General features: G+C 39.8%; 1 protein-coding gene across 1 annotated transcript in view; it reads left to right on the forward strand.

Moving 5' to 3' along the window:
* Positions 1-24084, forward strand: part of GPR63 (G protein-coupled receptor 63) — a 65342-nt gene extending 41258 nt beyond the window's left edge. Inside the window, exon 2 of the mRNA XM_070450094.1 lies at positions 18576-24084. Coding sequence (XP_070306195.1) covers positions 18729-19988 — 1260 coding nt within the window. The 5' untranslated portion in view covers positions 18576-18728 and the 3' untranslated portion in view covers positions 19989-24084. The remainder of the gene's footprint in view (positions 1-18575) is intronic.
* The last annotated feature ends 3073 nt before the right edge of the window (positions 24085-27157 follow it).

Consider the following 27157-nt stretch of genomic DNA (forward strand, 5'->3'; position numbering starts at 1 on the left):
GAGTCTGTGTGTGTGTGTGCAAAATAGTTTTAAGTAAATAAAATGCAATATTCCACCCTGTGCTTTATGACTTTACATTGTAAGCATTTCTGAATGTTTTTACAGTCTTAATTAATACTTAAAATGTCTGAATCATGTCTTATTGAGTTTACTAGACCTCTAAATGTTGGTCATTTGGGTTGAAAGAGTCTTAAAGAGCTGTCAGCATTTGGATGTATGTGGGGGAATGGGAACTGGAAGCAGATGAGTAGGAAAAATCACCATTTCTTTTTAGTAGCTTTTTTTCCCCTCTAGGTTTAAAAAATATCTCTAAATCCTAAGCATGAGATAGTTCTGTTACTTTATTACAAGGATTCTCAAGAGATAGGTTATTTGAGTTTGTGCGAAGTTATACTTAACATAATGTATTTAACCCAAGGGAATCCCAGATATCTTCTAAAAATCAGCCTTCCTTCACTATCTGGCCTTAGTGAAAGACTAGTAGAAAGTTGCCAGCAGATGCCTTGCTCCTGGGGGCAGACTGTCACTGCATGACTGTCTAGAGTGCTGCCTTGGGGTGTGCAGAGAGTGCAGTTGGGCCCAGAGATGAGGTGCTTAGTCCAATTTGCAGCCTTTTAAAGGGTTCCTGGAAAGAATGAGATCTTAGAATAAGTGTATGTGTGTGTAAGAGTGACCTGACCTAGCAATGTTGAAGGCCCTCTGGATAGAGGGACCAGCAGGTGTCATGGGCCTGTCCATCCCCAGACCTGTCACTGCAGGAGATGACGTGCTTGACAGTCACATGGCTGCCTCCAGGGCCCAGGGACCCTGTCCCTACCAGATGATAGGAGAAGTCAGAAAAACAACAACAACACATGTAGATACATTATAATCTAGAAGAGCCCAGAGGAGAGAAACTTTTCCCAACTACACATGCGTCCTTCAGAAATTTTGATCCATGTTTTGGAGGTGATCATATCACCCTCAGCCCCTGAATTGTTATGAGTTTGTTGGATCCCTCAGGTTGTTGAGCAGAAGGAAAAGATGGATCATCCTTGCTATATAGTTGATGGTGATCCACTAAGTGTTTAAATGATTGGGATTGTGATTTAAAAGTAAGTTCACTTGGCTACAGTTTGGTGGGCGGATTTAAAAGGAAAGGGCAAGACTGAGAAGACCTCATTTTGGAGGCTTCTCATACCTGGATGTGGTCATAGGGGTGCGGAGAAGGGGAAAGTTAACTACTTAGGAGGTAAAATGAGAAAGCTGGAGTGGCTGGCTTGGTGTGCTGTTAGAGGCGTGAGAAGGAATTGTTTGACTCCCAGGTTTTTTGTTGTTCTTCAGTCACTCAGTCGTATCCAACTCCTTGTGACCCCATGGACGGCAGCATGCCAGGCCTCCCTGTCCATCACCAACTCCTGGAGCCTGCTCAAACTCTTGTCCATTGAATCGATGATGCTGCCGTCCAACCTCTATTGCCTACTTCTCCTCCTGCCCTCAGTCTTTTCCAGCATCAAGATCTTTTCCAGTGAGTCGGCTCTTTGCATCAGATGGCCAAAGTATTGGAGCTTCAGCTTCAGCATCAGTCCTTCCAATGAATGTTCAAGGTTGATTTCCTTTAGGATTGACTGGTTTGATCTCCTTGCAGTTCATGGGACTCTCAAGAGTCCAAGTCTTCTCCAGCACCACAGTTCGAAAGCATTGATCCATTACATTGTCAGCATACGAGTTTTTGGCGAACACAAATGTTCAGACTGTAGCAAGTCTCTGGCTCTTTACTTAGAGAACAGATGAGGGTCAAATGCTTCTAAATACCTGATTTCAACTAGTCACTGTGTATTACCATGCTAATCTCTGTAGTTTGCTTCCCAAGTTGACAAGATTCACCAAATATTTTAATGAAGAAACATAAAGGCTATACTTTAGAATAAACTTTAGGAAAGGGTTTCACAAAGGGAATAAAACAAGGAGACATTGGGTTATGAATGTGATGACAGATTTTTAAAAGTTAATGACTCAGTAGCTTTTTATTGGAAAAGATGGAGGGCAGGAAGAGAAGGGGGTGACAGAGGGTGAGATGGTTGGATGGCATTACTGACTGAATGGACATACATTTGAGCAAACTCCAGGAGATAGTGAATGACAAGAAAGCCTGGCATGCTGTAGTCCATGGAATCACAAAGAGTCAGACATGACAGTGTCTGAACAACAACAGCAAGCTTTTTATTGAGTGTATACTATCATATGCTAGGCTCTTAACTGGGTTTCAGGATACAATCCTGAGTGAAAAATATGTTGCATCTCTGCCTTCTTAGAGTTTGCTCTCCAGCTGGGGCAAGGACAGGGCAGACCTCATCAGAGATATGTATCCAGAGGTGTGATGGATGACTGTAAAGTGACTGCCGATGAAATCACAAAGCAATACATGTTGGGATGAGACAGCAGGAGTGTTGGCTGGCCATGTCTTGGCCAGAGAAGATCCCCATAGTAATGGCAGAGAAAGAGTTCAGAAAGCAAATGGGCTGTGAGGATGGGTGAATAGATAGCAGGAGGCTGTTAGTCGTTTAGCCAATTGTTTACTGAACTTGGACCATGTGGCAGGCACAGCCTTAGGTGTTGGGAATCATTTGTGAATAACCCAGGCAAAAATTCCTGCCCATGAGACTTACTGGCAGTTTGGACTAGGATGCTGGCAGAGGGATTAGAGAGAAGTGGCCTGATAGGAACAACATTTAGAAGTTAAAATCAATAGCTCTTGGGGGAAGGAATGAACTGTAGCTGAGGGAGGAAGCTGTCAAGGTGATTCTTAGGCTTCTGGCTTGTATAAGCAGATGGGTGGCAGTCCAGTCACTGAACATGGGGATCTGGTGTGGGGTCACTTGGAGTGGGAGAGACCATCCCCCTAGTTACCGTTAATTAACATCAACATTAATTTGAACATTCAAGGTTTGAGGTGCCTTTGAGATATCCAAGTGCACATGTTAAATGAGCAGTTGTGTACCTGAGTCTGGAACTCAGAAGTAAGGTTTAGGCCATTGAAATATATTTGTCAGGTATCTGCATTCAGGCAGTAATTGAAGAGGTGGGTAGGGGAGAGATTGCGCATGGTAGGAGAAGAAAAGAACCAAACTTAAATCTTTTTTTTTTTTAATGTGTTTCTTAAAATCAGACTGTATTATACTGCTTTTTATTAGCATGTGGATTTTAATGTGAATGCCCATATATTTCCTTAGGTATAAAAAACAAAATAAAACTTGGTTTCACCTTTTGCTGTATGCAAGTAGTTTATAGGTGAAAAAAGGATATACTCAAATTTTAACACAGCAGTAATAATTCTAGGCAGAGCTATGAGAATAAGATTCCAGGTTCATTACCTAATAAGATTTGCTATTTCCTTGAATTTATAATCTAACACCTCTGTGAGAAACATCAATGGTAGGTAAATAATGTGTCAGAATTATTCAACGAGGCTCACAAAATTAAATTGGCTGACATTTTCCCCAATAATATTCAAGGCAGGTAAAGATTTCTCAGCAGAACAATGACCTAATGAATGTGAGCCAAAGAAGGAGAATTAGAAATAGGAGACAAAAAGGAGATGAATAAACCCATCACACACGGAGCTCATCATTTCTGTTGCTTTTTGTATTCCTGGAAAAGTTCTAGAAGGTTAATCTTCTATTAGCCACTTAAAAATACATTTTCCTAGTTTTTAATTATAATTAATTTACTTTTCTATTAAATGTTGACCTTTCTAGCCACTTGAGTTTCAGTTTTGTCATCAGTAGTCACTTAGAATATTTTCCTCTGAAATAAAGCCCTTGCTGACATTTAGGTTAATTTCTCCTTGGCGATTGTGGGAAAAAGTAACACGAATGCAAATAAATCCTCATGCTTAATAATCTAATTTTAAAAATGTCCATGGAAGAACTAAATGTTCCTTTAAACATTCATGAGAAAAATTCTTTTTTTTGTGGTGGGTATTCTGGTTGGAATTAGAAATATATTAGGAATGGAACAGTGTTATAAATAGAACATTGCTATGGTTCATACTTAAAATGTGCACACAGCATTTTTCCCCTTTAGCTTTATTGCATATAGGTTTTAAGTTAGAGATACCTTGATAACAAGTGACATTTTGATGCAGTGGTGATTGCCTCTGTATAAAGATGACTTCAAATAAGCCTTCCCCTGCCCCATCCACTCTACGTGATTGTTAATATTTCCTCCTGGGACTTTCCTGGTGGCACAGCGGATAGGAATTTGCCTTCCACTGCAGGGGCCAAGGGTTTGATCCCTGGTTTGGGAGGATCACACGTACCACAGGGCAAAATGAGCCAGCAGCCCGCATCTACCGAGCCTACATCCTGCAGCACCTGGAACCTGTGCTGCGTGACGCGTGAGGCCCGCACACTGCAGCGCGGGGTAGCCGCTTGCTGCGACTAGAGAACGCCCGCGTACCGCAGCGAAGACCCAGTGCAGCCAAAAAATTAATAAATTAAAAAATATCTTATTTTCTTCGGATCAGTTGGTTCAAAGCTTCCTTTTACTCTATCTACAGATAAAACAACAACAGCAACAAAAATAGCAATTCAGCCCCAAAAAGTAGACATTGCTATAGTGATATAAATTTTTTTGCAGACTATTTTTTAAAATTTTCAAATAGGATGCTTGATGAAGATGATTGCTTATGTAAAAATGAAATGAAGTTGAAATTTGGGCTGCTTCTGAGGTGAAATGACTGGTTCTTTGTTCCTGTCTCCACCTACCCTTTTAGAGAATTCAAAAGTAGTACATTTGCATCCATTCCAGTGTATTCTTTTTCTACTGGTACCCTTTTCTAACTGGAATCTGTAGAAAAGTGCAAAGGGCCTACTACATGCGAAGGAGATGGATTTATGTGTGATGCATGGTCTCTTTCCTCTCTGTTTTAATTTATTTTTCTTTCCTGGATGAGAGGAAAGATAGGGTGGAAGGAGGAAGCCTTTGTTCCTTCATCACTGAGTTGAAGGAAGAAGTTCACTTGAAAGAAGTTCCCTTCATCCCTTCATAGCTGAGTGCAGTGAGTATCAGTAGGACCGTGCGGAGCCCTTTCCTCCAGCATGGCCTGTGGCCCAGAGTGGGAAAGAGATGCGCAGTAACCCAGGACACAAGCGCTTCTTTCTCCTAGACATTTTCCTTTCTTTTAGATTTTCACTTTGCTCAAAACAAAAGCAGGTTAAAGTCTGAGTGAGGCCAGTATTCAAATTCTTACCTGTTTTTATTCTGCTGTGTAAGTTATGAATTTGGTAGGACACTGATTATCCTATTCGTCTTATGCTGATCTTTACTCGGGCCAAATATGTATTCACTTCACTCCTTAAGGGACAGAAGAATTCTAGAGCAGCAGGAGTTGTTTTGTTTGCTTAGCCTTTCCCTGCAGCCTGGGCTCAGGACACTCAAGGTCACCCTTTAGAGTGTATGCAGTTAGCTAGGATCTGGGGAGGTGGGAGGTGTCTCTTGGGAGCCCCGGGAAGCCTGAACCCAGGACCTCACTGGGCCCAGTTTGTCAAAAAGATCCAGAAACTAGAAGGCTTGCTTCTCTTCTCCATGGTGAAAGGGTACTCTAAATGGTTATTGCATTGTTAGTATCACTAGAGTACACAGCTTTGTGTTCGGGCTGATAGGTTATAAAAAAGATAGGCTGCAACTTGCTTCTTGTTTTATGTAGGGAACACTGAGGGAAAGTTCCACTGAATAATAAACATCAGTATTGATTTAACGTGAAAAAAACTTTTAAAAAGCCAGAAGGAAGGAAGGAAAATATATTTTGCACCTTTATTTTCACACCAGAGAGAAAATCCTTTCTGTCAGTTTGTGTGAATTCTTCTATTTGTATAAATATATAGATGTGTGTCACATACATACATGTATTTGCATACATACACAACAATAGGACTGTGTGTCATTCTGCAAGCTGATTTTTTTTTACTCAGTGTATGATGAATATTCTCTAGTGTCACTATTAAGGATTAGCTATTGTTTGTGGTAGTTGAATGGTATTCTTTCTCTAGCATATGTATACTCTAATTCATTTAGCTATTATTTTTACTGATGATCATTTAGAAGGGGTCTAGTTTTTCAACTCTTAATGCTGTAATAAATATTCTTATCTGCATGTTTCTGCCCTTATTTCTGTAATGTAGAATTCCAAATGGTGTTTAAATAGTTTATTATTTTTAACCTTTAAAAAATGATTTATTTATTTATGGCTGTGTTGGGTCTTTGTTGCTGCGTGTGGGCTTTCTCTAGTTGTGCCGAGCAGGGATGACGCTCTAGTTGAGGTGCGTTGGCTTCTCATTGCGGCAGCTTCCCTTATTGCGGAGCACGGGCTCTAGGCCCTGGGCTTCAGTAGTCATGGCCCATGGGCTTAGTCGCCCTGTGGCATGTGGACACTTCCCAGACCAGGAAGAACCCATGTTGAACCCATGTCCCTTGCATTGGCAGATGGGTTCTTCGCCCCTGAACCCTCAGGGAGGTTCTAAATGGTTTGTTTTTGATATTGAAAAATACTTCCTGTTTACCCTCCAAAAAGTTGAACCAGTTTATACTCCCACAAAGGTGTACAGTAAAGATATGAATTGTATAAAATAGTTGAAGTGCTGTAGAAAGATCATGGTTATATGCTATATTTTGATGGCATTTTATATTTTATTATCCTCTTCCGATCTGATTTCTCACAACCACCATGTGGTATGGTTTTGTATCTGCATTTATATGGATCGCGTTGACTCTGTAGATAGCTTTGGCTCATGTGTGGGTGTTTTAATAGAACTCTTCCATCTATTCTTCCATCAACTCCATTTCTCTGTGTCTTCTTCAGTTTCTTTATCAAAGAAATCTTGTTCAAATCTTTCACTTCCTTGGTGCTTTTATAAATGCATCAATATACTTGATGCTATTGTAAATGAGATTGCTTTCCTAATTTCTCTTGCAGGTAGTTTGTTTTTAGTGTATCGATACATGACTGATGTTGTATATTGATTTTGTATCCTGAAACTTGCCTGAGTTTGTTAGTTCTAATAAACTAAGTCTTTAGAATTTTGTCTAAGATCATGTCATCTGCAAACAGCAGTGATTTTACTTCTTTCTTTCCCGTTTGGATACCTTTTATTTTTTTTCTTGCCTGTTTGCTGTGGCTTGGACTATGTTGAATGGGTAAGAGTGGGCATCCTTGTCTTGTTCTTGATCTTAGAAGGAAGGCTTTTCACTTCTGAGTTTGATATTAGCTATGGGTTTCTCATATATACCCTTTATTAAATTGAGGTACATTGCTTATATACCTAATTTATTGTGAGTTTTTATCTTGAAAAATACCTTGAATTTTGTCAAATGCATTTTCTGTACCTATTGAAATGGTCATATGAGTTTTATCCTTCATTCTTTTAATGTTTGCGTATGTTGAATCATCCTTGCATCCCAGGAATCAATTTCACTTGATCATAGTATATGATCCTTTTAATGCGGTCTTGAATTGTTTGCTAGTATTTTGTTGAGGATTTTTGCATCTGTGTTTATCAGGGATGTGTGTTAGTCACTCAGTCGTGTCTTGACTCTTTACCACCCCACAGTGGACTAGGCCTCTCTGCCCATGGAATTCTCCATTCAAGAATACTCGAATGGGTGGCCATTCCCTTCTACAGGGATCTTCCCGAGCCAGGGATTGAACCTGCTTCTCCTGCGTTGGCAGGTAGATTCTTTACCATTTGAACAACCAGGGAAGTCTCTTATCAGGGATATTGGTTTATAAATTTTATTTTCTTGTAGTATCTGTGTCTGGTTTTGGTATCAGGGTAATGCCAACCTTATAAAATGAGTTTGAAAGTATCCTTTCCTCTTCAGTATTTTGGAAGAGTTTGAGAGGAACTGATACTAATTCTTTAAATGTTTAATAGAATTCACCAGTGAAGTTCTCTGGTCCTGGGCTTTTATTTGTTGGGAGATTTAAAATTACTGATTCAATCTCCCTGCTCATTGTTGGTCTGTTCAGATTTTCTATTACTTTGTGATTTAATCTTGGTAAGTTGTGTATTTCTAAGGATTTGTCCATTTCTTCGGAATTATTTAGTTTTTTGGCATTTAATTCCTCATACTTAAAATGAGGATTTTACTAGTAATAATCTCAGAGTTGCTGTGAAATTTTTTAAAAGCTGATTTATACTAAAACTGCTTCAGACATTCTTTGACACTCTACTTTGAGAACAACTCAGGAGAAAAGAAGTTATTCTCTTTAAGAATACACATTCCTACTTTGAATACTGTTTAAATATCTTGATATGCTTCTAACTACTTAAAAACATAATCTAGGAGGGAGGGGACATGGGTGTACCTATGGCTGATTCTTGTTGATGTTTGACAGAAAACAGCAAAATTCTGTAAAACAATTATCATTATCCTTCAATTAAAAAAGAAAGTCAAACAAAATATAAATGTTGTATTTTTGAATTTCCACTGTTTTATTCCAAATGTGTAACTAAAAAGGTAGAGATTTTTAACTTTATGATTATTTTTCTGTTTACATGTGGAATATTCTGTGAAAGAAAGGACGTATAGATGTTAAACATACTATCTTATGATCGACAGTTTAATTTGATAAAAATTATCCAGGATATGAGTGTATTCCAATGAGAACCAAGTGTTCCATGATGGAAGTAGTCCATGTAATCAGCTTGCCACCAGATGGCTTGTGGGTACCCCAGAGAATGATGCCATATTTACCAAGTCAAGTTTTGGCCTTAATGTTGTCACATTGAGTACTAAGTGGATATAGCCAGATTCATTTTGGTGAGCAGAAATCCATGTTGTGGAGCCCACGTACAACTTCCAACTGCACTCCACGGCTACTTTGTTCTTAGTCCCTTTTGAGAAGAACAACAGTGGAGAAAAACGTTGGTTGACCTCTGAAGAATGCAGCATCTTGTCTACCTGATTATTTAGCTCCTTATATGTAAAGCTGCTATTTGGTGAGCATTTATACGGCCAACCAAACCATTAGCTACAGTCCATAAATGAGTGCAAATCAGTCCCTCTGGCATGTCTCCTTCAAGATGAACAGCCTGGTACAGAACGAAATGGCCCTCTGTGGGTACAATAGCTGTGTACTAGATGCCAGTGAATGTGCTGATTTACTCCAGCAAAGAAGTCACATCTGGTGCAGTATCTGCACTCTCCAAGATCCGTCTGCTTCTCTTAAAGGCCGAGTAGGCAAGCTGAGTATGAATGTGTTAGGAAGCATCACCTTCATCCTTTCAGTCCTTAAGGCCATTTCCTCACCTTGGCACTTCTGTGTTTGACCAGGTATAGAGTAGTTACTGCTTACTGCTCCGTCAGCATGTGATGGGAAGCGTGGCGTTCTATGGGATGGAGAGGCGGTCAAGGTCCCAGTGGACTAGATTATGAGTGTGTGCTGGGAGCCGATAGAGCCCTGAGGTAGGGTAGTAGGGTGCCAGCTGGAGCCACACCGCTCAGGCATTCTTTGCTAGCACATATAAAGAAACCAACGAATACATTGTTGCCCATCAACAGCGATGTACCAGATGCCAGTGAATGCGCTGATTTACTCCAGCAGAGAAGTCACATTTGGTACAGTATCTGCACTCTCCAGGATCCGTCTGCTTTTCTTAAAGGCCAAATAGGCAAGCTGAATGTGAATGTGTTAGGAATGAAGGTGACGACCTTCACCCTTTCAGTCCTTGATAGTGACCCTCATTTCTGCAGGCTCTTGGTTGCAGCATGTGGGATCTAGTTCTCTGAGCAGGGATTGAACCCAGCCCCTCAGCACTGGCGGGGGGAGGGGGGGGGAGTCTCAGCCACTGGACCACCAGGAAGTCCCCTGGTTTCCTCTTATTCAAGAGGTTCTAGATCTGTGTATTAGTTCAAGTTTGGGAATTGATTGACGGGTGGCATTTTTCTATTTTATAGTTTTGCTCCTTATACAGAAAAAGTAGGACTTGGTAGGTTTGTAACTATTTCTCTCTTAGAAATACCATGATCAAGCACCAATGGTCTCTGCAAGTTAGACTCTTCCGATTTCAGCTTTTGCTTGCTGCCCATTTTGGTAAGCATGCTACCTCATCTTTTGTTGAGTACTGTCACTGAGCCCTTGCCACTCTGGGATACTATGATCCCCATTCAGTTTAGGAACCCATTTCTTGGGTGGCACCATTGCCTGCTGTCATTCCTGGTCTGCAGAGAATTAGCTGCTATAGAGATCTTCAAGTATGCTGGTGATCCTTTCAAACAGTGTATCTCAGCTTCGGTGAAGGCAGTGCCCTCTGGATCCTACCAGGTGATACAGTTATAGGCAGGTGAGCAGAGACATTACTTTGTCAACAAAGGTCTGTCTAGTCAAAGCTATGGTTTTTCCAGTGGTCGTGTATGGATGTGAGAGTTGGACTATAAAGAAAGCTGAGCACTTAAGAACTGATGCTTTTGAACTGTGGTGTTGGAGAAGACTCTTGGGAGTCCCTTGGACTGCAAGGAGATCCAACCAGTCCATCCTAAAGGAGATTGGTCCTGGATGTTCATTGGTAGGATTGATGTTGAGACTGAAGCTCAAATACTTTGGCCACCTGATGTGAAGAGCTGACTCATTTGAAAAGACCCTGATGCTGGGAAAGATTGAGTGCAGGAGGAGAAGGGGACGACAGAGGATGAGATGGTTAGATGGCATCACTGACTCAATGGACATGGGTTTGGTTGGACTCTGGGAGTTGGTGATGGACAGGGAGGCCTGGCATCCCACAGCTCATGGGGCCGCAAAGAGTCAGACATGCCTGAGTGACTGAACTGAACTGAACTGAACAGGTCTTACATGATAAATCCATGCCAGCATTCCTATCTGCTGAAGGCTTTGCATAGTTCCCTGTTTACCAAGGAGCTATTGTCATCTCGTTTTCATTTAGTGTAGGTTACCTGCAGAACCAGGCATCCAACAGCCAAGTGAACAAACTGTTAGAGCCATTTTCAGCCATTTGAGGTAGCACAGAAAATCCAGACTCCCAGTGTAGTGTGCCCATATTAAAATTTTTGATCTGTTCTAACATTATATTCCTTCCAACCTGATTTAATACCCTCAGCATCTATTTCCATACATATTCTCTGGTTTCTGTCTATACAGATTGGAATTATCTTGCATATCTTTTGATATAAATTCTATTTCTTTCTCATTCACAGTTCACACTACACACTGGATTCTGCTGGGACTTGATTCTGGTCGTAGGTCTAGACGCAAGAGAGATAGTTGGGGCAGGGTCCTAAGGAAGGCCAAAGTCCCTGACAAGATGCCATTGTAGGTAAGGCTCTTACTGATTCTTCAGGCAAGGAGAGACCAACCTCATTAAGCAAGGAGGAAAAGCTGTTACTATTGGCAGATAAAACTGCAGCACATGGTCCCCAGCCTCATAAAAATCCCCTTGGACAGCAAGGAGATCAAACCAGTCAGTCCTAAAGGGAATCAGTCCTGAATATTCATTGAAAGGACTGATGCTGAAACTGAAGCTCCAATACTTTTGCCACCTGATGTGAAGAACTACTCACTGGAAAAGACCCTGATGCTGGGAAAGATTGAAGGCAGGGGCAGAACGGGATGACAGAGGTTGAGATGAGATGGATGGCATCACTGACTTGATGGGCATGAGTGAGCAAGCTTTGGGAGTTGGGTGATGGACCGGGAAGTCTGGCATGCTGCAGTCAATGGGATCGCAAAGAGTTGGACATGACTGAGCGACTGAACTGAACTGATTCTCATCCCAGCATTCAGGCTCCGCTTCTTCCCAGCCATAATCCTAACTTTAACTGAAGAGACTGTATAAGTTTGGGAATTCAATTTGCATTGCAATATTGCCACCCATAGGATTAGACTTTTAGTTTTAGAAATTCCATCTCCAGGGTAGTAGGAGATAAGTGTTCTTCACTGTGGTTAAAGAGGCTTTCTGGCTCTTCCTCTAATCCTTGAGATTGGAATTTAACGTTCTCAACTGAATTTTTTCTTTCCTCTGGAAATTCAAATTCAGGCCCCACCCTGAACTACAGACTTAGAAACTTGGGGGTTGGGGGCCCCATTTTAATAGGCTCTTCAGGTGATTCTTATGCATGCTCAACTTTGAGAACCGCTAATGTGGAACAACACCTTCAAAATTCTCAGAGAAAATTATTTTCAACTGAGAATTCTAAACCAAGACAGTTAATGTGGATAAAAATAAAGACTTACACATACAAGGACTCAAAATTTATGTCCCTTGTGTTCTTTATTCAAAAGCAATTGGTTCATGGAAGACAAGGAAGTCAACAAAGGAAGCAATGATGTGGAAGAGAAAGGACCTAAGAAATATGGAAGCCAAGAGCCCAGGGCAAAAAGGAGGATTCCAAGATGGTAGTAAAGAGATGTTTCCTGCTGGCTTCTGTGTAACAGACCCAGTGTCACTCCAGGGAGGCACATGAAGCTGAATGAATGACTTGAAGATAAAATATGTAGCTGATATATCTGACCTTCCGAAATATGATACTTTTAGATGTAAAATCTGTCTTCCAGAGCAGGTAAAAAAAAAATAGGTACTTAAAAAAAAAAAAAACTAGAAATATATAAATTATTAATTCTAGAAAATGCAAAATTTATACAGGAAAGAAAAATATTTTTTGGCTTATCAGTAAATATACTATTTGTGCAAATATATTAATAGATGCACTAACTTCTGTTGTTCTTCAGAATTTTCAAGTAAATATTTTGGTAGTACAAAGAGATAAGAAGTAAGTTGGGAGGTGCTATGGCAGCTAAACCCTTACTATCCAAATAGGAAATTAGGAGTTCATATATAATATTGATAAAAGTATCAATTTCTTCATGTTATTTAGATACATAAGTACTTTTGAAAAAAAAACCTTTAAAATAAAAATGGCTACCTCTAAAACCAGACATGGAATGTGAAAGGTAGTATAGGATTTGACTGTCATTTTAAAACTCATTTGATGATTTTTTAAATGAAATTATGTGCATATAACATATAAATAATAAAAAGAGAAAAGAAGAAATTCTCTAATTTGATAAAGCATAATGCAAATAAGGGCTTCCCTGGTGGCTCCGCAGTAACAAATCCTCCTGAAGTGCAGGAGACATGGGTTCCATCCCTGGGTTGGGAAGATTCCCTAGAGGAAGGCATGGCAACCCACTCCAGTATTCTTGCCTGGAGAATCCCATGGACAGAGGAGCCTGTCGTGCTATAGTCCTTAGGGTTACAAAGAGCTGGACACGACTGAGGCAGCTGAGCATGCATGCATGCAGTGCAAATTAATTTACCATGTATATATTGAGCTGTGTGCAAAGCATAGCAGTCATAGGAGGCAATGAGATTTATAAAATCAATCTGCCTTCTAGGAGAATATACTCTTTTCAATGAAACAAATATCTAAAGCACTGAAATAGCAGTTTAAGACTAAAGGATGAAGACTGCGAATTCTATGGCCTCCACTCCCCATTCTAGCCCCTGAAGCCCTATTAACTGTGGCATCTTGGCATTCCCCAAACATGAAACACTTACTGTATCACTAACCCGATTGCCTCTGTGTTGTTTCTGTAGATACTTGAGACAAGAGAAAGAATCATAAATTCAACAATTTCTGCCATATCTGAGGTTTACATGTGGGGAGTGTGTATATATGTATGTGTGTATATATACTTAAACATACACCTTCACATATAATTTTAATTTTTTCTTGGAATATCTAATAAGAGTACCCAACAAAAGGCAAATAAAGACTAGTTTAGATGAAACATTAGGACTGCTAAGCAAGTATTACCAACCTAAGCTAATTTTCTACTGTTCTTATGTTGCTACTGTTCCATTTCCTCTGGAAATGCAAATTTTATGTTTAAAACTTCAATTTAGTCTTCTGTGAAATACAAAGAAACTACAGGTCACAATGTACTTGGTAAGAATTTCTAAGAGGAAAGAATCTTTTGACATAGTTAAAATGAGTATTCAGAAGTCCTACTTTTTCAGCCAGGAGTACAATGAAGGAAGAGCATAAAGGGCAAAAGAATTATTCAGTTCATGTATGTTATGTTCTCTGATATTAGAAATTTCAGGTCTTCCTCAGTGTTTACCTATAACATTGCTTTTATGTAAGCCTTTCATAGACTCTTTATATATTTGGGAAATTCAACTTTTATATTTAATGGGCACTGAAAAGCTGATTGGAAGCTCTGTGTGCATGGGTTGGGCTTGGTAGTAGGTGGGCTTTAGTATACAAGGTAACTGGGCACCAAGCTGGCATTTTTCTTGGGGCACAGTGAAAGGTTAGCATCTAGAGGTATTTTTTCCTCTGGGGCTTTTTAATTACTGGCAAAGATGAGTGCTTCAGTCCTGCATGGTAGTATGTGCCTGGCTTCGGGCCGTCTGGGAACAGGGTGGAGAAGGGGGCTAGGTTCTTATGCTGAATGTGCAGACACCCACCCAGTCCTGCTATGTTCAGCCGTGCACTGAGACGCTGAAGTTTTGTGCTTATCGGGTTCCGTCGTGCCAGCGACTTGGGCTGCTGCCATGGGGATATGTTCTTTCATTTGGTTGCTGGAGAAGATGAGCCCCAAACCTAGAGTCGGGTTCCAACAGCTCTGTATATAGACTTTTCAATCAATTTCCTCGTTTTCTGCCCAACCAAACTTAAAGTACTTCCTGGTATCTCCTAATCTACAGCTTCTCTGAGGATCTACAGGATTTTTCAGCTTCTTCTAAGTGTATTTCTCAGGAAGTATTAAGGATAAAAAGTTCTTTGTTCTGCTCTGTTCAGTTAACACACCACCATCTGCCTTTGCTTTAAAACATTGACAAAAACTCTTATCGATTGATGCTTCTTTCATTCATACTTGTCCTTTTGGGTTGTAAATTTTGTTTAAAAAATATCCCCATATTGTCATTTCAGTGTAATTTTGAGAAGCAGGGTCTATGGTTCATTTGTCTGGTTTAAGCAGAAATTCAGGAATCATTTGTTCATCAGTGTTTCTCCAGTGCTTCACTCATTTGTATTGTTCAGTCACTCAGTTGTGTCCTCCTCTTTGTGATGCCACGGACTGCAGCATGCCAGGCTTCCCTGTCTTTTCACCATCTCCCGGAGGTTGCTCAAAGTCATGTCCGTTGAGTCAGTGAGGCCATCCAACCATCTCTTCCACTCTTGTCCCCTTCTCCTCCTGCCTTCATTCTTTCCCAACATCAGGGTCTTTTCTGATCAGGACATCTGCATTTATTCCTTTAGGCTTGACTGGTTTGATCTCCTTGCTGTCCAAGGGACACTCAAGAGTCTTCTCCAACACCACAATTCCAAAGCATCAATTCTTCAGTGTTCAGCCTCCTTTTTGATCCAGCTGTCACATCCATACATGACTACTGGAAAAATCACAGCTTTGACTAGACGGACCTTGGTTGGCAAAGTAATGTCTCTGCTTTTTAATACACTGTCTAGGTTTGTCATAGCTTTTCTTCCAAGGAGCAAGCGTCTTTTAATTTTGTGGCTGCAGTCACTGTTTGCAGTGATTTTGGAGCCCAAGAAAATAAAGTCTGTCACTGTTTCCATTGTTTCCCCTTCTATTTCCCATGAAGTGATGGGACCGGATGCCTTGATCTTTGTTTTTTGAATGCTGAGTTTTAAGCCAGATTTTTCACTCTATTTTACCTTTGTAAAGAGGCTCTTTAGTTCCTCTTCGCTTTCTGCCATAAGGGTGGTGTTATCTGCATATCTGAGGTTATTGATATTTCTCCTGGCAGTCTTGATTCCAGTTTGTGCTTCATCCAGACCAGCATTTTGCATGATGTACTCTGCATGGAAGTTAAATAAGCTAGGGTGACAACATAGAGCCTTGATGTACTCGTTTCCCAATTTGGAACCAGTACATTGTTCCCAGTCCAGTTATAACTGTTGCTTCTTGACCTGCTTACAGGTGTCTCAGGAGGCAGGCAGGCTCATAGTAGGCTCTGAAATAAATATTTGATGGATGAATAATTGAGGGAATTGAGTTAGAAGTTTTTACAACAGCAGTAAAATATTGTGACTGTATATGCACATAGAACAACCTAAAAGGCATCTTTTACAATATGTTTTTATTTTGGCTCTGTTCCATTTTGGTTTTGTTCTCAGCATGGTCAAGAAAATAAGAGTTTTAGAAAGCTAGGTGTGTGCTCCTTCAGGATGGATATGTTTGCTTTCTTAGTCAAGCAGTTACAGCTGTTACTTTAGGCTTAAAGATACACATTTGCCTAAGATACACATTTATGCTGTTTCTCTAGAGATAGAATCATATTGAGACTGATGTATGCAGTAAGCACAGTCTTTATGCTTATTTGTATGTATATTTGTGAAATTATAAAGAGACTTGTGCTGATTATATAGTTATGAAGAGATTTTTCCCACAGTCCTCTGTGGTTAATAATGTTTGAGAGTCACCGGCTTAGTGGGACATCTTATCCAGGTATGTTTTCCTTAGAAAATATACCCTTTTTTGTAGAGACAAAGAAATTATAACAGTGAAGTGAAGTGCTAGTCACTTAGTTGTGTTGGACTCTCTGCGACTCTGTGGGCTGAGCCCTGCCAGGCTCCTCTGTCTCTGGGATTCTCCAAGCAAGAATATTGGAGTGGGTTGCCATCCCCTTGTCTGGAGGGTCTTCCCAACCCAGGAATTGAACCAGGTCTCCTGCATTGTAGGCAGGTTCTTTACCATCTGAGCTACCAGTGAAGCCCATAACATTGAAAGTATATAACAAAGTTAATATTTTGAACAAATAGGTGAGTATTCTCCTTATTCATATGGTTAATCCTGGACAGCAAATTGGGGATTATGGAGAGATAGGAATATGTTAGAGAGCCCATGATTTGGTTAAAGTGCTGGATCTTGGGTCTCACAAATGACATGCTTCTACCCTCTATACTATAAGAAATGAATAAATGGACTTCTGGCACTTACTCCTAAAATCATTCAGTAATTGTAAGTTCAAATAATGAGAAAATTATGGCATCATCTTAAACAATTAATGTGGTACTTCCCAGGTGGTTTTAGTGGAAAAGAACCTGCCTGCCAATTCAGGAGACACAAGAGACACAGGTCTGACCCTGGGTTGGGAAGATCCTCTGGGGAAGGGCATGGCAACCCACTCCAGTATTCTTGCCTGGAGAAGCCTGTGAGGCCACAGTCCATTGAATTGCAAAGAGTCAGATATGGCTAAAGTGACTTAGCACACACACATGCATGCAAACTACTGTGTAATTCCCCCATCCTCAATCTTTGGATTTATTAAAGGAGTCTACACAGACATCCAGTGAGAGTTTCTTTCTAATTAGAGAGGTTAAAGTTACCTCTCCAGTAAGGAAGGAAAAACCTACATCACAAAAGTAGGTTAGGAAGTTAATGGATTAAGAAAGTTGTTTATAGAAAACTCAAGTGTTACAGGAATTGTTAAGAAGTAGGGGGTAAGGAGAAGAGAAAGGTGATAAGAAGCTTTTTGGAGCAAGAAAGTGAAATGTCTTTGTAAGTTTTCTAGAGTGCATTCTTCACACCTGAATATTTTCCCAGTCATCTTCTTTAGAATCCTTTGTTTCTTGGTTGACATGTTTGTCAAGTTCCTGGCATTACAGTAAGGTCGATCTTAGGAAGAAGAAATTGAGAAGATAGAAGTATTTGTATCAGAAAATAAAGGATGGAAATGGGTGGGCATGGGAAGGAAGAGACAATATGAGGATCAAAGAGAGCTTTGGAAAAAGAAAGGAAGTCTTCAAAATATGACCAAGATGTTTTACAGATAATTTTTCTTCTTTTCTTGAGTAACTTCTTCAGTAGAGTGGTAGGATTCTGGGGAAAAACACAAATGAAATAGGGAGCCAGAAAACTGCTTCAGACCCTCAATGAAAATAAGGGTCGTGTCTACTTGTGAAGCTGTGAAAGCAAAAGTGTTTGATTATCAGGTATTAAATAGGAAACTGATTTCAGGGTTCTTTGCCAACTAACTTTGGGCTAGTGTAAGAATGGAATATGAAATATGGAATGATGAAATATGAAGAATGGAATATGATAGCTCTGTACCAAAGAGCTATCAAGAAAAGTATTAATACTCTCAGGACAAACAGGTAATAAAATCTGTATTAATAGTAACTGTGAAAAGGCTATGCTGCTCCTGGAAATTTGAAAGAAAAATTAACTGTAAGGTGATACTTTTGGCCTTTGAGGCAGTAATACATTTTTATTCTTTTTATTTATTATATTTATTATGTATATAATAAATATAAACATATATATTTATTTTAATTATATATTTATATATTATAAAAATATATAATAAAATAGATATAATATTAATAAATATAAAATATTATATTTATTATATATGGAAGTCACAAAGTTTCCATTATAGTTGACTAAAAACAGAACAATATTTTAGTGATGACTAGTCTGGAAACTTAAATATTTTTAAAGAGTTAAAAAAAGTAAAACGGGTCCTTCAGGATGAAGAGTAAGGAGTCAAATGATATGTACAAAACTCACTCCCATTTATTTTTTTGTGTTTTGGACTTGTTTTCAGGCAAAAGGACTCCTATGGAAGATGGACATCTTTCTCCCGTTTCCAGAATATGTTTCCAGGCTCATCAGTGAAACCTGATCCTGCTGCTCTGTGTTAAAATGCTTGAAGAACACTCCCATCTCTGACAACGCCAGCTTCCATCCTGTTGAAACCATGGTCGTCTCTGCAGTGTTGACGGCGTCCCATACTGGGGCATCCAACACAACATTCGTAGTCTATGAAAACACCTACGTGAATATTACGGTCCCTCCACCATTCCAGCTCCCTGGCGATGCTCCGCTGCTGAGATACAGTGTTGAAACCCTGGCTCCCACTGGGATGAGTTCCCTAACAATGAATAGTACAGCTGTGTCCCCAACACCAGCAGCTTCCAAGAGCCTCAACTTGCCTCTCCAGATCATCCTTTCTGCTCTGATGATATTTATTCTGTGTGTGTCTTTTCTTGGTAACTTGGTTGTTTGCCTCATGGTTTACCAAAAAGCCGCCATGCGCTCTGCCATTAACATCCTCCTGGCCAGCCTGGCCTTTGCAGACATGTTGCTTGCAGTGCTGAACATGCCTTTTGCCTTGGTCACTATCCTTACCACCAGATGGATTTTCGGGAAATTCTTCTGTAGGGTATCTGCTATGTTTTTCTGGTTGTTTGTGATAGAGGGAGTAGCCATCCTGCTCATCATTAGCATTGATAGGTTTCTTATTATAGTCCAGAGGCAGGATAAGCTAAATCCATACAGGGCTAAGGTTCTTATTGCAGTTTCTTGGGCAGCTTCTTTTTGTGTAGCTTTTCCTTTGGCAGTAGGGAACCCTGACCTGCAGATACCTTCCCGAGCCCCCCAGTGCGTGTTCGGGTACACAACCGATCCGGGTTACCAGGCTTATGTGATTTTGATTTCTCTCATTTCTTTCTTCCTGCCCTTCCTGGTGATCCTGTATTCATTTATGGGCATCCTCAATACTCTTCGGCATAATGCCTTGAGGATCCACAGCTACCCTGAAGGTATATGCCTCAGCCAGGCCAGCAAACTGGGTCTCATGAGTCTGCAGAGACCCTTCCAGATGAGCATTGACATGGGCTTTAAAACGCGTGCCTTCACAACCATCTTGATTCTCTTCGCTGTCTTCATCGTCTGCTGGGCCCCGTTCACCACTTACAGCCTTGTGGCAACGTTCAGCAAGCGCTTTTACTATCAGCACAACTTTTTTGAGATCAGCACCTGGCTACTCTGGCTCTGCTACCTCAAGTCTGCGTTGAACCCACTGATTTACTACTGGAGGATTAAGAAATTCCACGATGCCTGCTTGGACATGATGCCTAAGTCCTTCAAGTTTTTGCCGCGGCTCCCTGGTCACACACGGCGACGGATACGCCCCAGTGCTGTCTATGTGTGTGGGGAACATCGGACGGTGGTGTGAATATTGGAACTGCCTGACATTTTGGGTGATGGCTGTTCTTTATCTGACTTTGAATTTTCTTTCTCTTGGCTTCTCCACTTAAACTTTGTTGTTTTATTCATAGGGTATGTATATATGTGTATGTGTGCAATGTGAAGAAAGAATGGTGATTAGTTATAAGCCTGTTACCAGGGATACACAATAGGGAAGTGATCCCAAGTGTTACCTCCAGGGTTCAAGAGAAATCTTTGATTTAGGGTGGGGAGATGGTTTTCTATAACTTCAGTTGATGTTGATTTGTAGTAGGAATCAGGATTGTGCTTTATTGAGCCTGAAGTTACATTGAATTTTAGGTATATTGTATGCTGCTAAGATATGCTTAGTTGCATTTATCAAATTTTTTTTTTTTTTTCTGGAAGACACTGCTGCTTTTTGCCATCACGTTGGAGCCAAAAACCACATACATCTCAGTAGATAGTTTTATTTAAGAAAAATAACCCAAGGGGGTGAGTGACATTTTAAAGGTCATTAATATTTACTTTGGTGCACTTTAAGAAACAATGTACAGACTAATTCAGTCATGTTTTTCAGAATTGCTTTTATACATGACATGTTGTGCTTTAGGAAATGTTACATTATTTCTAGGAAGATAGTTTTTTTTAAAAAAAATGTTTTATCTGCATGTACAGTTTTAAAGGAGAGAACATAAAAATGTAGAACTTTTGCTAAGCACAATAGTGAATCTTTAGAGAAATAGGGCAGAGTTGAGAAGATGGAGCACCCTCGAAAATGTAAATGAAATGCAGAGAGGCTGCGGCTGCTGGGGGCTGTGGCGGTCTCTTTTACTCACAGATTCTCCGAGTTCAGTGGGAGAAGGGTCTCCATTTGTTAGGCATCTACCGGGTGTCAGGCACCGTGCAACATTTTATCCTCACAGTGTGCCGTGAGGGAGGCTATTATTTCTTCCTTTTGCAGATGAAGAAGGCAAGTCTCAAAGAGACTTAAACCCTGCCCAGGGTTAGTGGTAGAGAGGTCAGAAAATCCATCTGCGTCCTGAGACTGCTATTCTGCCGTACCGCACAGACACGGCCTTCAGATTTGCAAGTTCCATGACCAAGAGGGACCTATGTGTATTCTTCCATTTGTTTTTTTTTAGACTGAAACCTTCTTTTTAAAAAAAATAGCTTTTTTTTTTAAAATTACCAAAAGGAATTACATGACAGAAAGTCTGAAAAATAGAAAGGAAAAAAATAAAATCATTCATAACCTCCTTTATAAAGTGGAACTTAAAAATCTTAGATAAGGGTATAAGGAAATAAGGCAAATTTTTGATTTGCAAAACAAGTGACAGTTATCAAGAAGTTAAATACAGCTGTCTTTAGGTCTTTGCCCTGTAGGTTTAGATGTTTCCAGTTGTCCAGCTGTATTTCTCAGTGTTCTGGACAGAATGCCGTGTGGTTGCCCCGGTGCTTGCCCAGAGCAGAGCTGGCTGTTGAAGAATGTGAATGCTTAGAGGTGAACAGAAACCCTGGTCTGAGCCTTGAGCAAGTTTTCACTGGGGCAGGTCTAGGGTTTCAAATTCTTCTTCTCTTGCTGATAATCTGCCTCTTTCCACTGCCCCACGTGTATCTGGGGCCTTCGGTGCCCTTCTCTCTCCAGTTCCAGGAACTGGACGGCCCCCGAGATGGGGCTTCAGACTAAGGCCGTCAGTGCTGAGAGTGTAGCCTGCTGGCTACACCATGGACTTTATAAATAGTTGAGTTAACCACGAACCCCCCTTTGGGTCTACAGCACGCTTTTACAATTGTCGTGCCTTGTCACCAGTGGGAAGCCAGCCTCTGTTTCTTTAGCTGTACAGCCAGAGAGTTGGACTAGATGAATCTTCAAGATCTTTTCCAACTATAATGCGACAGGAGAGATTTTTTGAAAAGCCCAGCTGACATCAGCATCACTCTTTGGTCTCTAGTATTATTTTTTTTTTTACATTTTACTTCTTTAGATGTCTCTTAAAATTGGATGTCTGAAGAGCACGTGGCACCATGGCAGGGGTTAGGAGTTTGGGAGGTGGATGTCATCATGAAAGACTTGAGAAACGCTGTTCTTGAGGCAGTGGCCTTGTTATTGGGACTCGTTTTCCACTTAACTTCTCCTCGGGGACTCAAGCATGTTATTCAACACGGTTTGAGATCATCTTCTGATGAGGCTCACCTACCTCTTTGGTTCCTTATTTATATTATTCACAGGTAAAATTGCTTTTATCCATTGGGGATCTTACAGAGCATAAACACTGTAGTAGATATTAGTAGCACATTTAAGTGTATCATGCTTTCCATTTTCAATATAAGCTAGATTTCAGGCAGATATTAAGTCGTCTGTCTGAAATTAGACTTTATCTGAGGAAAGTCAGCATGATCTGTACTCATCTTACCTGTCGGCAGCAGATCTTGAGACACCATTCATGGCTGGAGTTGAGCCAGCTTTGTTTCCGTGGTCCTGCTTTTATGAGCAATCCTTCGGTAAATTCAGGGCTGCTGGTAGGTAGTGCAGCGTTGGGAGGAGCTCTGGAGTGCCTTCTAAGAGGCTCACTGTTTGTGAAAGATGACCAAGAGGGGACTTTGTGAGTTCAGCACCCACATCGAACAGCAGATCTCTTTACACTGGATTGTCTTGATCAGTCAGATGACAGTTTACAAACCATTTTGAACATTTTTATCACATATACATTTTGAAAGCTTAAAAAAAAAGTACTATAGTGTACCTTTGAACAATTTAGGTGTAGTATCATCTATTGCCTATTCTATATTTTCTTGATGGAAAAAAATGCCACTATGAGTTATCATCACTGGCTGACATCATCAGAAATGTTTTTCTTTTTCCTTCAGGCTAATAAGAAGCAGAAAAGAGATAATGAAGTGTTTGTGGTCAAAACAAAGAGTCAAAAGAAATCCTTAATAATCTGAAATAGTGATATTCAAACTTTCAAATATTCATTTGCATTTAAGTCTTCCCAGGGGAGCTTGTTAACAATAAATACAGGTCACCAGGGCCCCCAGAGGGGTATTGGGCCCACCAAGGCCCACTTCTGTCTTGTTGAGAATTTGGTCTGATTCTGGTTTAGATGGTCTTTGGGGCATACTTCAAGAAACACACCTGTGGGAAATATATCCACTTAAAAATTGTCTGTTTTTTCCAAAAAATGATTTGTGTTGGAAGCCGTTATCTCCCAGTGTATGGGTAATCCACACTGAGAAGAAAGTCTGTGTATCATTGTGCCTAATTTGCGGCCACCTGTGTGAGTGCTGGATCACTCCAGAGTCAGCTTTATCATCTTTCAACTGGCACAGTTCTGATAAAACATATAGTTTCAAAGTAGAGTGAAAAGGTGACTTCACAATTGAAAGTGATGCCTTTTAAGGAGTCTGATTCCTGTCATATTTTCTTTTCTAGTTGAGAGGTATCTTTATTATATGTAACCTCCTGAAGAGTAAGGGGAATGCAAAGATTCATCCAATTCCTATTGCTCTGCTTACACCAGTTGTGTTCAATGGAAGCATGAAAAAATAAAACAACCATTTAAATCTATGTATTTCAGTTGCTGACAAGGATACTTAATATTTGCTTTTGTTTACATGAAAATATTTATGTATATATCACAGGAAAAATGTCCACTTGCTTGACATTTTATTCTTCCATGATTTTTAATGTTTAAAGGACTGTTTAATTCAGATTTTCATAACCATAGTCTTCATTGAAAACTCAGTTTTTATAATAATAAATGAAAATGTCAAAGCACATGTTTGTTATTACAAGTAAATGGTAATACAGTTCTTAGATATTAATTGGTACTAGTCCTTTGTAATTAAAATTAATTTATTTTACAATGGTACCTAACCTATATGGAAAAATCACTCTGAATTTTGGGTTGTAATATTCAAAATGTACAATTATTTGTGCATATTCTTATTACAGCCAGGAGAAAAGCTACCAATAAGAAAATGAATAAATGTTTAACATTTCTAAAAGTGGAGTTTTTTTAAAGGACTACTTCATTTATCTTAGGAAAAATATTGTCATGAATAATACTTTCTGTTCAATTAAAATCTGACTTTAGTTTCAATCCTACTTCCTTTGGGTTTTTATTTTCAAATTAGCTCTCAAAGCGTGTATGTGTATAACTGTATTCTGGTTTTTGGAGTTCTCAGAGCAATTAAGGATGAAATGGAACTTGGCAAAAGACCATTAGTATTAAGAGACAGTTTTAAGACATTCTGTCTAGGAGAGTTATAAAAATTTTCCTGCTAAGTCATTTGAAATTGTATTGTCACTGGCAAATCAGTGACAATGTTTGCTTCTGTTTTGATGGAATGATTTCATAGTGTACATCTCTAAAATCTAAAACCTTTCTAAAACCTACTTTTAAATCTTTAGAAAATATCATTCATTTTTATATAAGTTTCAGTTCTTGCCAACTAGACACAAGGGTTTTATTTTCCTTTTCACTTATATGCAAAAGCTAAATATATTTATTTTTAAGTTACAATAGAAGTTTGATTTACAAAGGAAGGTTGTCATTGAATCTACATCTAATAGTTCCTTTTGAAATGGAAAGGTAAGATATAGTAAAATGGAGGAAAATGTTGAATTAAAAGTATGTTCACATCTACTGTGAAAATAATTAGCTCCACTCAACTCATAATACAGAGAACCGTTAGGAGAAGTGTCTACCTTCTATGTCAAGGTGCAGTCAGTTAGATTTAATGCAAAAAGAAAAAAAATAAATATTTCACGGGTGTATCAGTCAGGATTTAACCCAGGGAAGCAGAACTAGTAAAATATATTTATTATGAGATCTATTGCAAGAGTTGGCTTACATGGTTGTGGGGCTGGCTGCACAAATTTGAAGGCCAGAGGGCGGGCTGTCCTGTAGGACAGGCTGGAAATCACAGGCACAAACTGAAGTTGCTGTTAGTTTCTGCTGAGGCAGAATTTCTTCCTTCTCAGAAAAGCCTCCCTTCTGCTTTCAGCCTTTCAACCGCTTCAGTCAGACCTATCCAGATTGTCTATGAAAATCTCAGTTAATGTGGACTGGTTGTAGATTTTAACCACATCTACAAAACACAGCACCACTTAGAGTAGTGTTTGATGGAAAAACTAGGGACTGTAGCCTGGCCAGAGTTCAGTTCAGTCATTCAGGCATGTCTGACTGTTTATGACCCCATGGACTGCAGCACTCCAGGTGTCCCTGTCCATCACCAACTCCCAGAGATTACTCAAACTCATGTCCGTTGAGTCAGTGATGCCATCCAATCATCTCATCCTCTGTCGTCCCCTTCTCCTCCCACCTTCAATCTTTCCAGCATCAGGGTCTTTTCAGATGAGTCAGTTCTTCACATCAGGTGGCCAAAGTATTGGAGCTTCAGTGTTAGTCCTTCCAATGAATATTCAGGACTGATTTCCTTTAGGATGGACTGGTTGGATCTCCTTGCTGTCCAAGGGACTCTCAAGAGTCTTTTCCAACACCACATTTCAAAAGTATCAATTCTTCCGTGCTCAGCTTTCTTTATAGTCCCAACTCTCACATCCATATATGACTACTGGAAAAACCATAGCTTTGACTAGACGGACCTTTGTTGGCAAAGTAATGTCTCTGCTTTTTAATGCTATCTAGGTTGGTCATAACTTTCCTTCCAAGGAGTAAGCGTCTTTTAATTTCATGGCTTCAGTCACTATCTTCAGTGACTTTGGAGCCCAAAAAATTAAAGTCAGTCACTGTTTCCACTGTTTCCCCATCTATTTGCCATGAAGTGATGGGACCGGATGCCATGATCTTAGTTTTCTGAATGTTGAGTTTTAAGCCATCTTTTTCACTCTCCTCTTTCACTTTCATCAAGAGGCTCTTTAGTTCTTCACTTTCTGCTGTAAGGGTGGTGCCATCTGCATATCTGAGGTTATTGATATTTCTCCTGGCAATCTTGATTCCAGCTTGTGCTTCCTCCAGCCCGGTGTTTCTCATGATGTACTCTGCATATGAGTTAAATAAGCAGGGTGACAATATATAGCCTTGACCTACTCCTTTCCCAATTTGGAACCAGTCTGTTGTTCCATGTCCAGTTCTAACTGCTGCTTCCTGACCTGCATACAGATTTCTCAGGTGGTCTGGTATTCCCATCTCTTTCAGAATTTTCCACAATTTGTTGTGATCCACACAGTCAAAGGCTTTGGCACAGTCAATAAAGCAGAAACAGATGTTTTTCTGGAACTCTCTTGCTTTTTCAATGATCAGCAGATGTTGGCAATTTGATCTCTGGTTCCTCTACCTTTTCTAAATCCAGCTTGAACATCTGGAAGTTTATGGTTCACATACTGTTGAAGCCTGGCTTGGAGAATTTTGAGCATTAATATGCTAGCATGTGAGATGAGTGCAATTGTGTGGTAGTTTGAGCATTCTTTGGCATTGCCTTTCTTTGGGATTGGAATGGAAACTGACCTTTTCCAGTTCTGTGGTCACTGCTGAGTTTTCCAAATTTGCTCCCATACTGAGTGGAGCACTTTCACAGCATCATCTTTTAGGATTTGAAATAGCTCAACTGGAATTCCATCACCTCCACTAGCTTTGTTCATAGTGATGCTTCCTAAGGCCCACTTGATTTCGCATTCTAGGATGTCTGGCTCGAGGTGAGTGATCACACCATCGTGATTATCTGGGTCGTGAAGATCTTTTTTTGTATAGTTCTTCTGTGCATTGTTGCTTCCTCTTCTTAATATCTTCTGCTTCTGTTAGGTCCATACCATTTCTGTCCTTTATTCTTCCCATCTTTGCATGAAAAAGTTCCCTTGGTATCTCTAATTTTCTTGAAAAAAATCTCTAGTCTTTCCCATTCTATTGTTTTCCCCTATTTCTTTGCATTGATCACTGAGGAAGGCTTTCTTATCTCTCCTTGCTGTTCTTTGGAACTCTGTATACAAATGAGTATATCTTTCCTTTTCTCCTTTGTTTGTTGCTTCTCTTTTTTTTCACAGCTATTTGTAAGGCCTCCTCAACCATTTTGCCTTTTTGCATTTCTTTTTCTTGGTGATAATCTTGATCTCTGCTTCCTGTACAATGTCATGGACCTCCAAAACATCAAAAGACCATTGCAGTGATGACATCCAAATTTAAAATGTCAAAGGTATGGTTTTTCCAGTAGTCA

This window comes from Odocoileus virginianus, chromosome 19 (assembly GCF_023699985.2).
Source record: "Odocoileus virginianus isolate 20LAN1187 ecotype Illinois chromosome 19, Ovbor_1.2, whole genome shotgun sequence".
Lineage (NCBI taxonomy): Eukaryota > Metazoa > Chordata > Mammalia > Artiodactyla > Cervidae > Odocoileus > Odocoileus virginianus.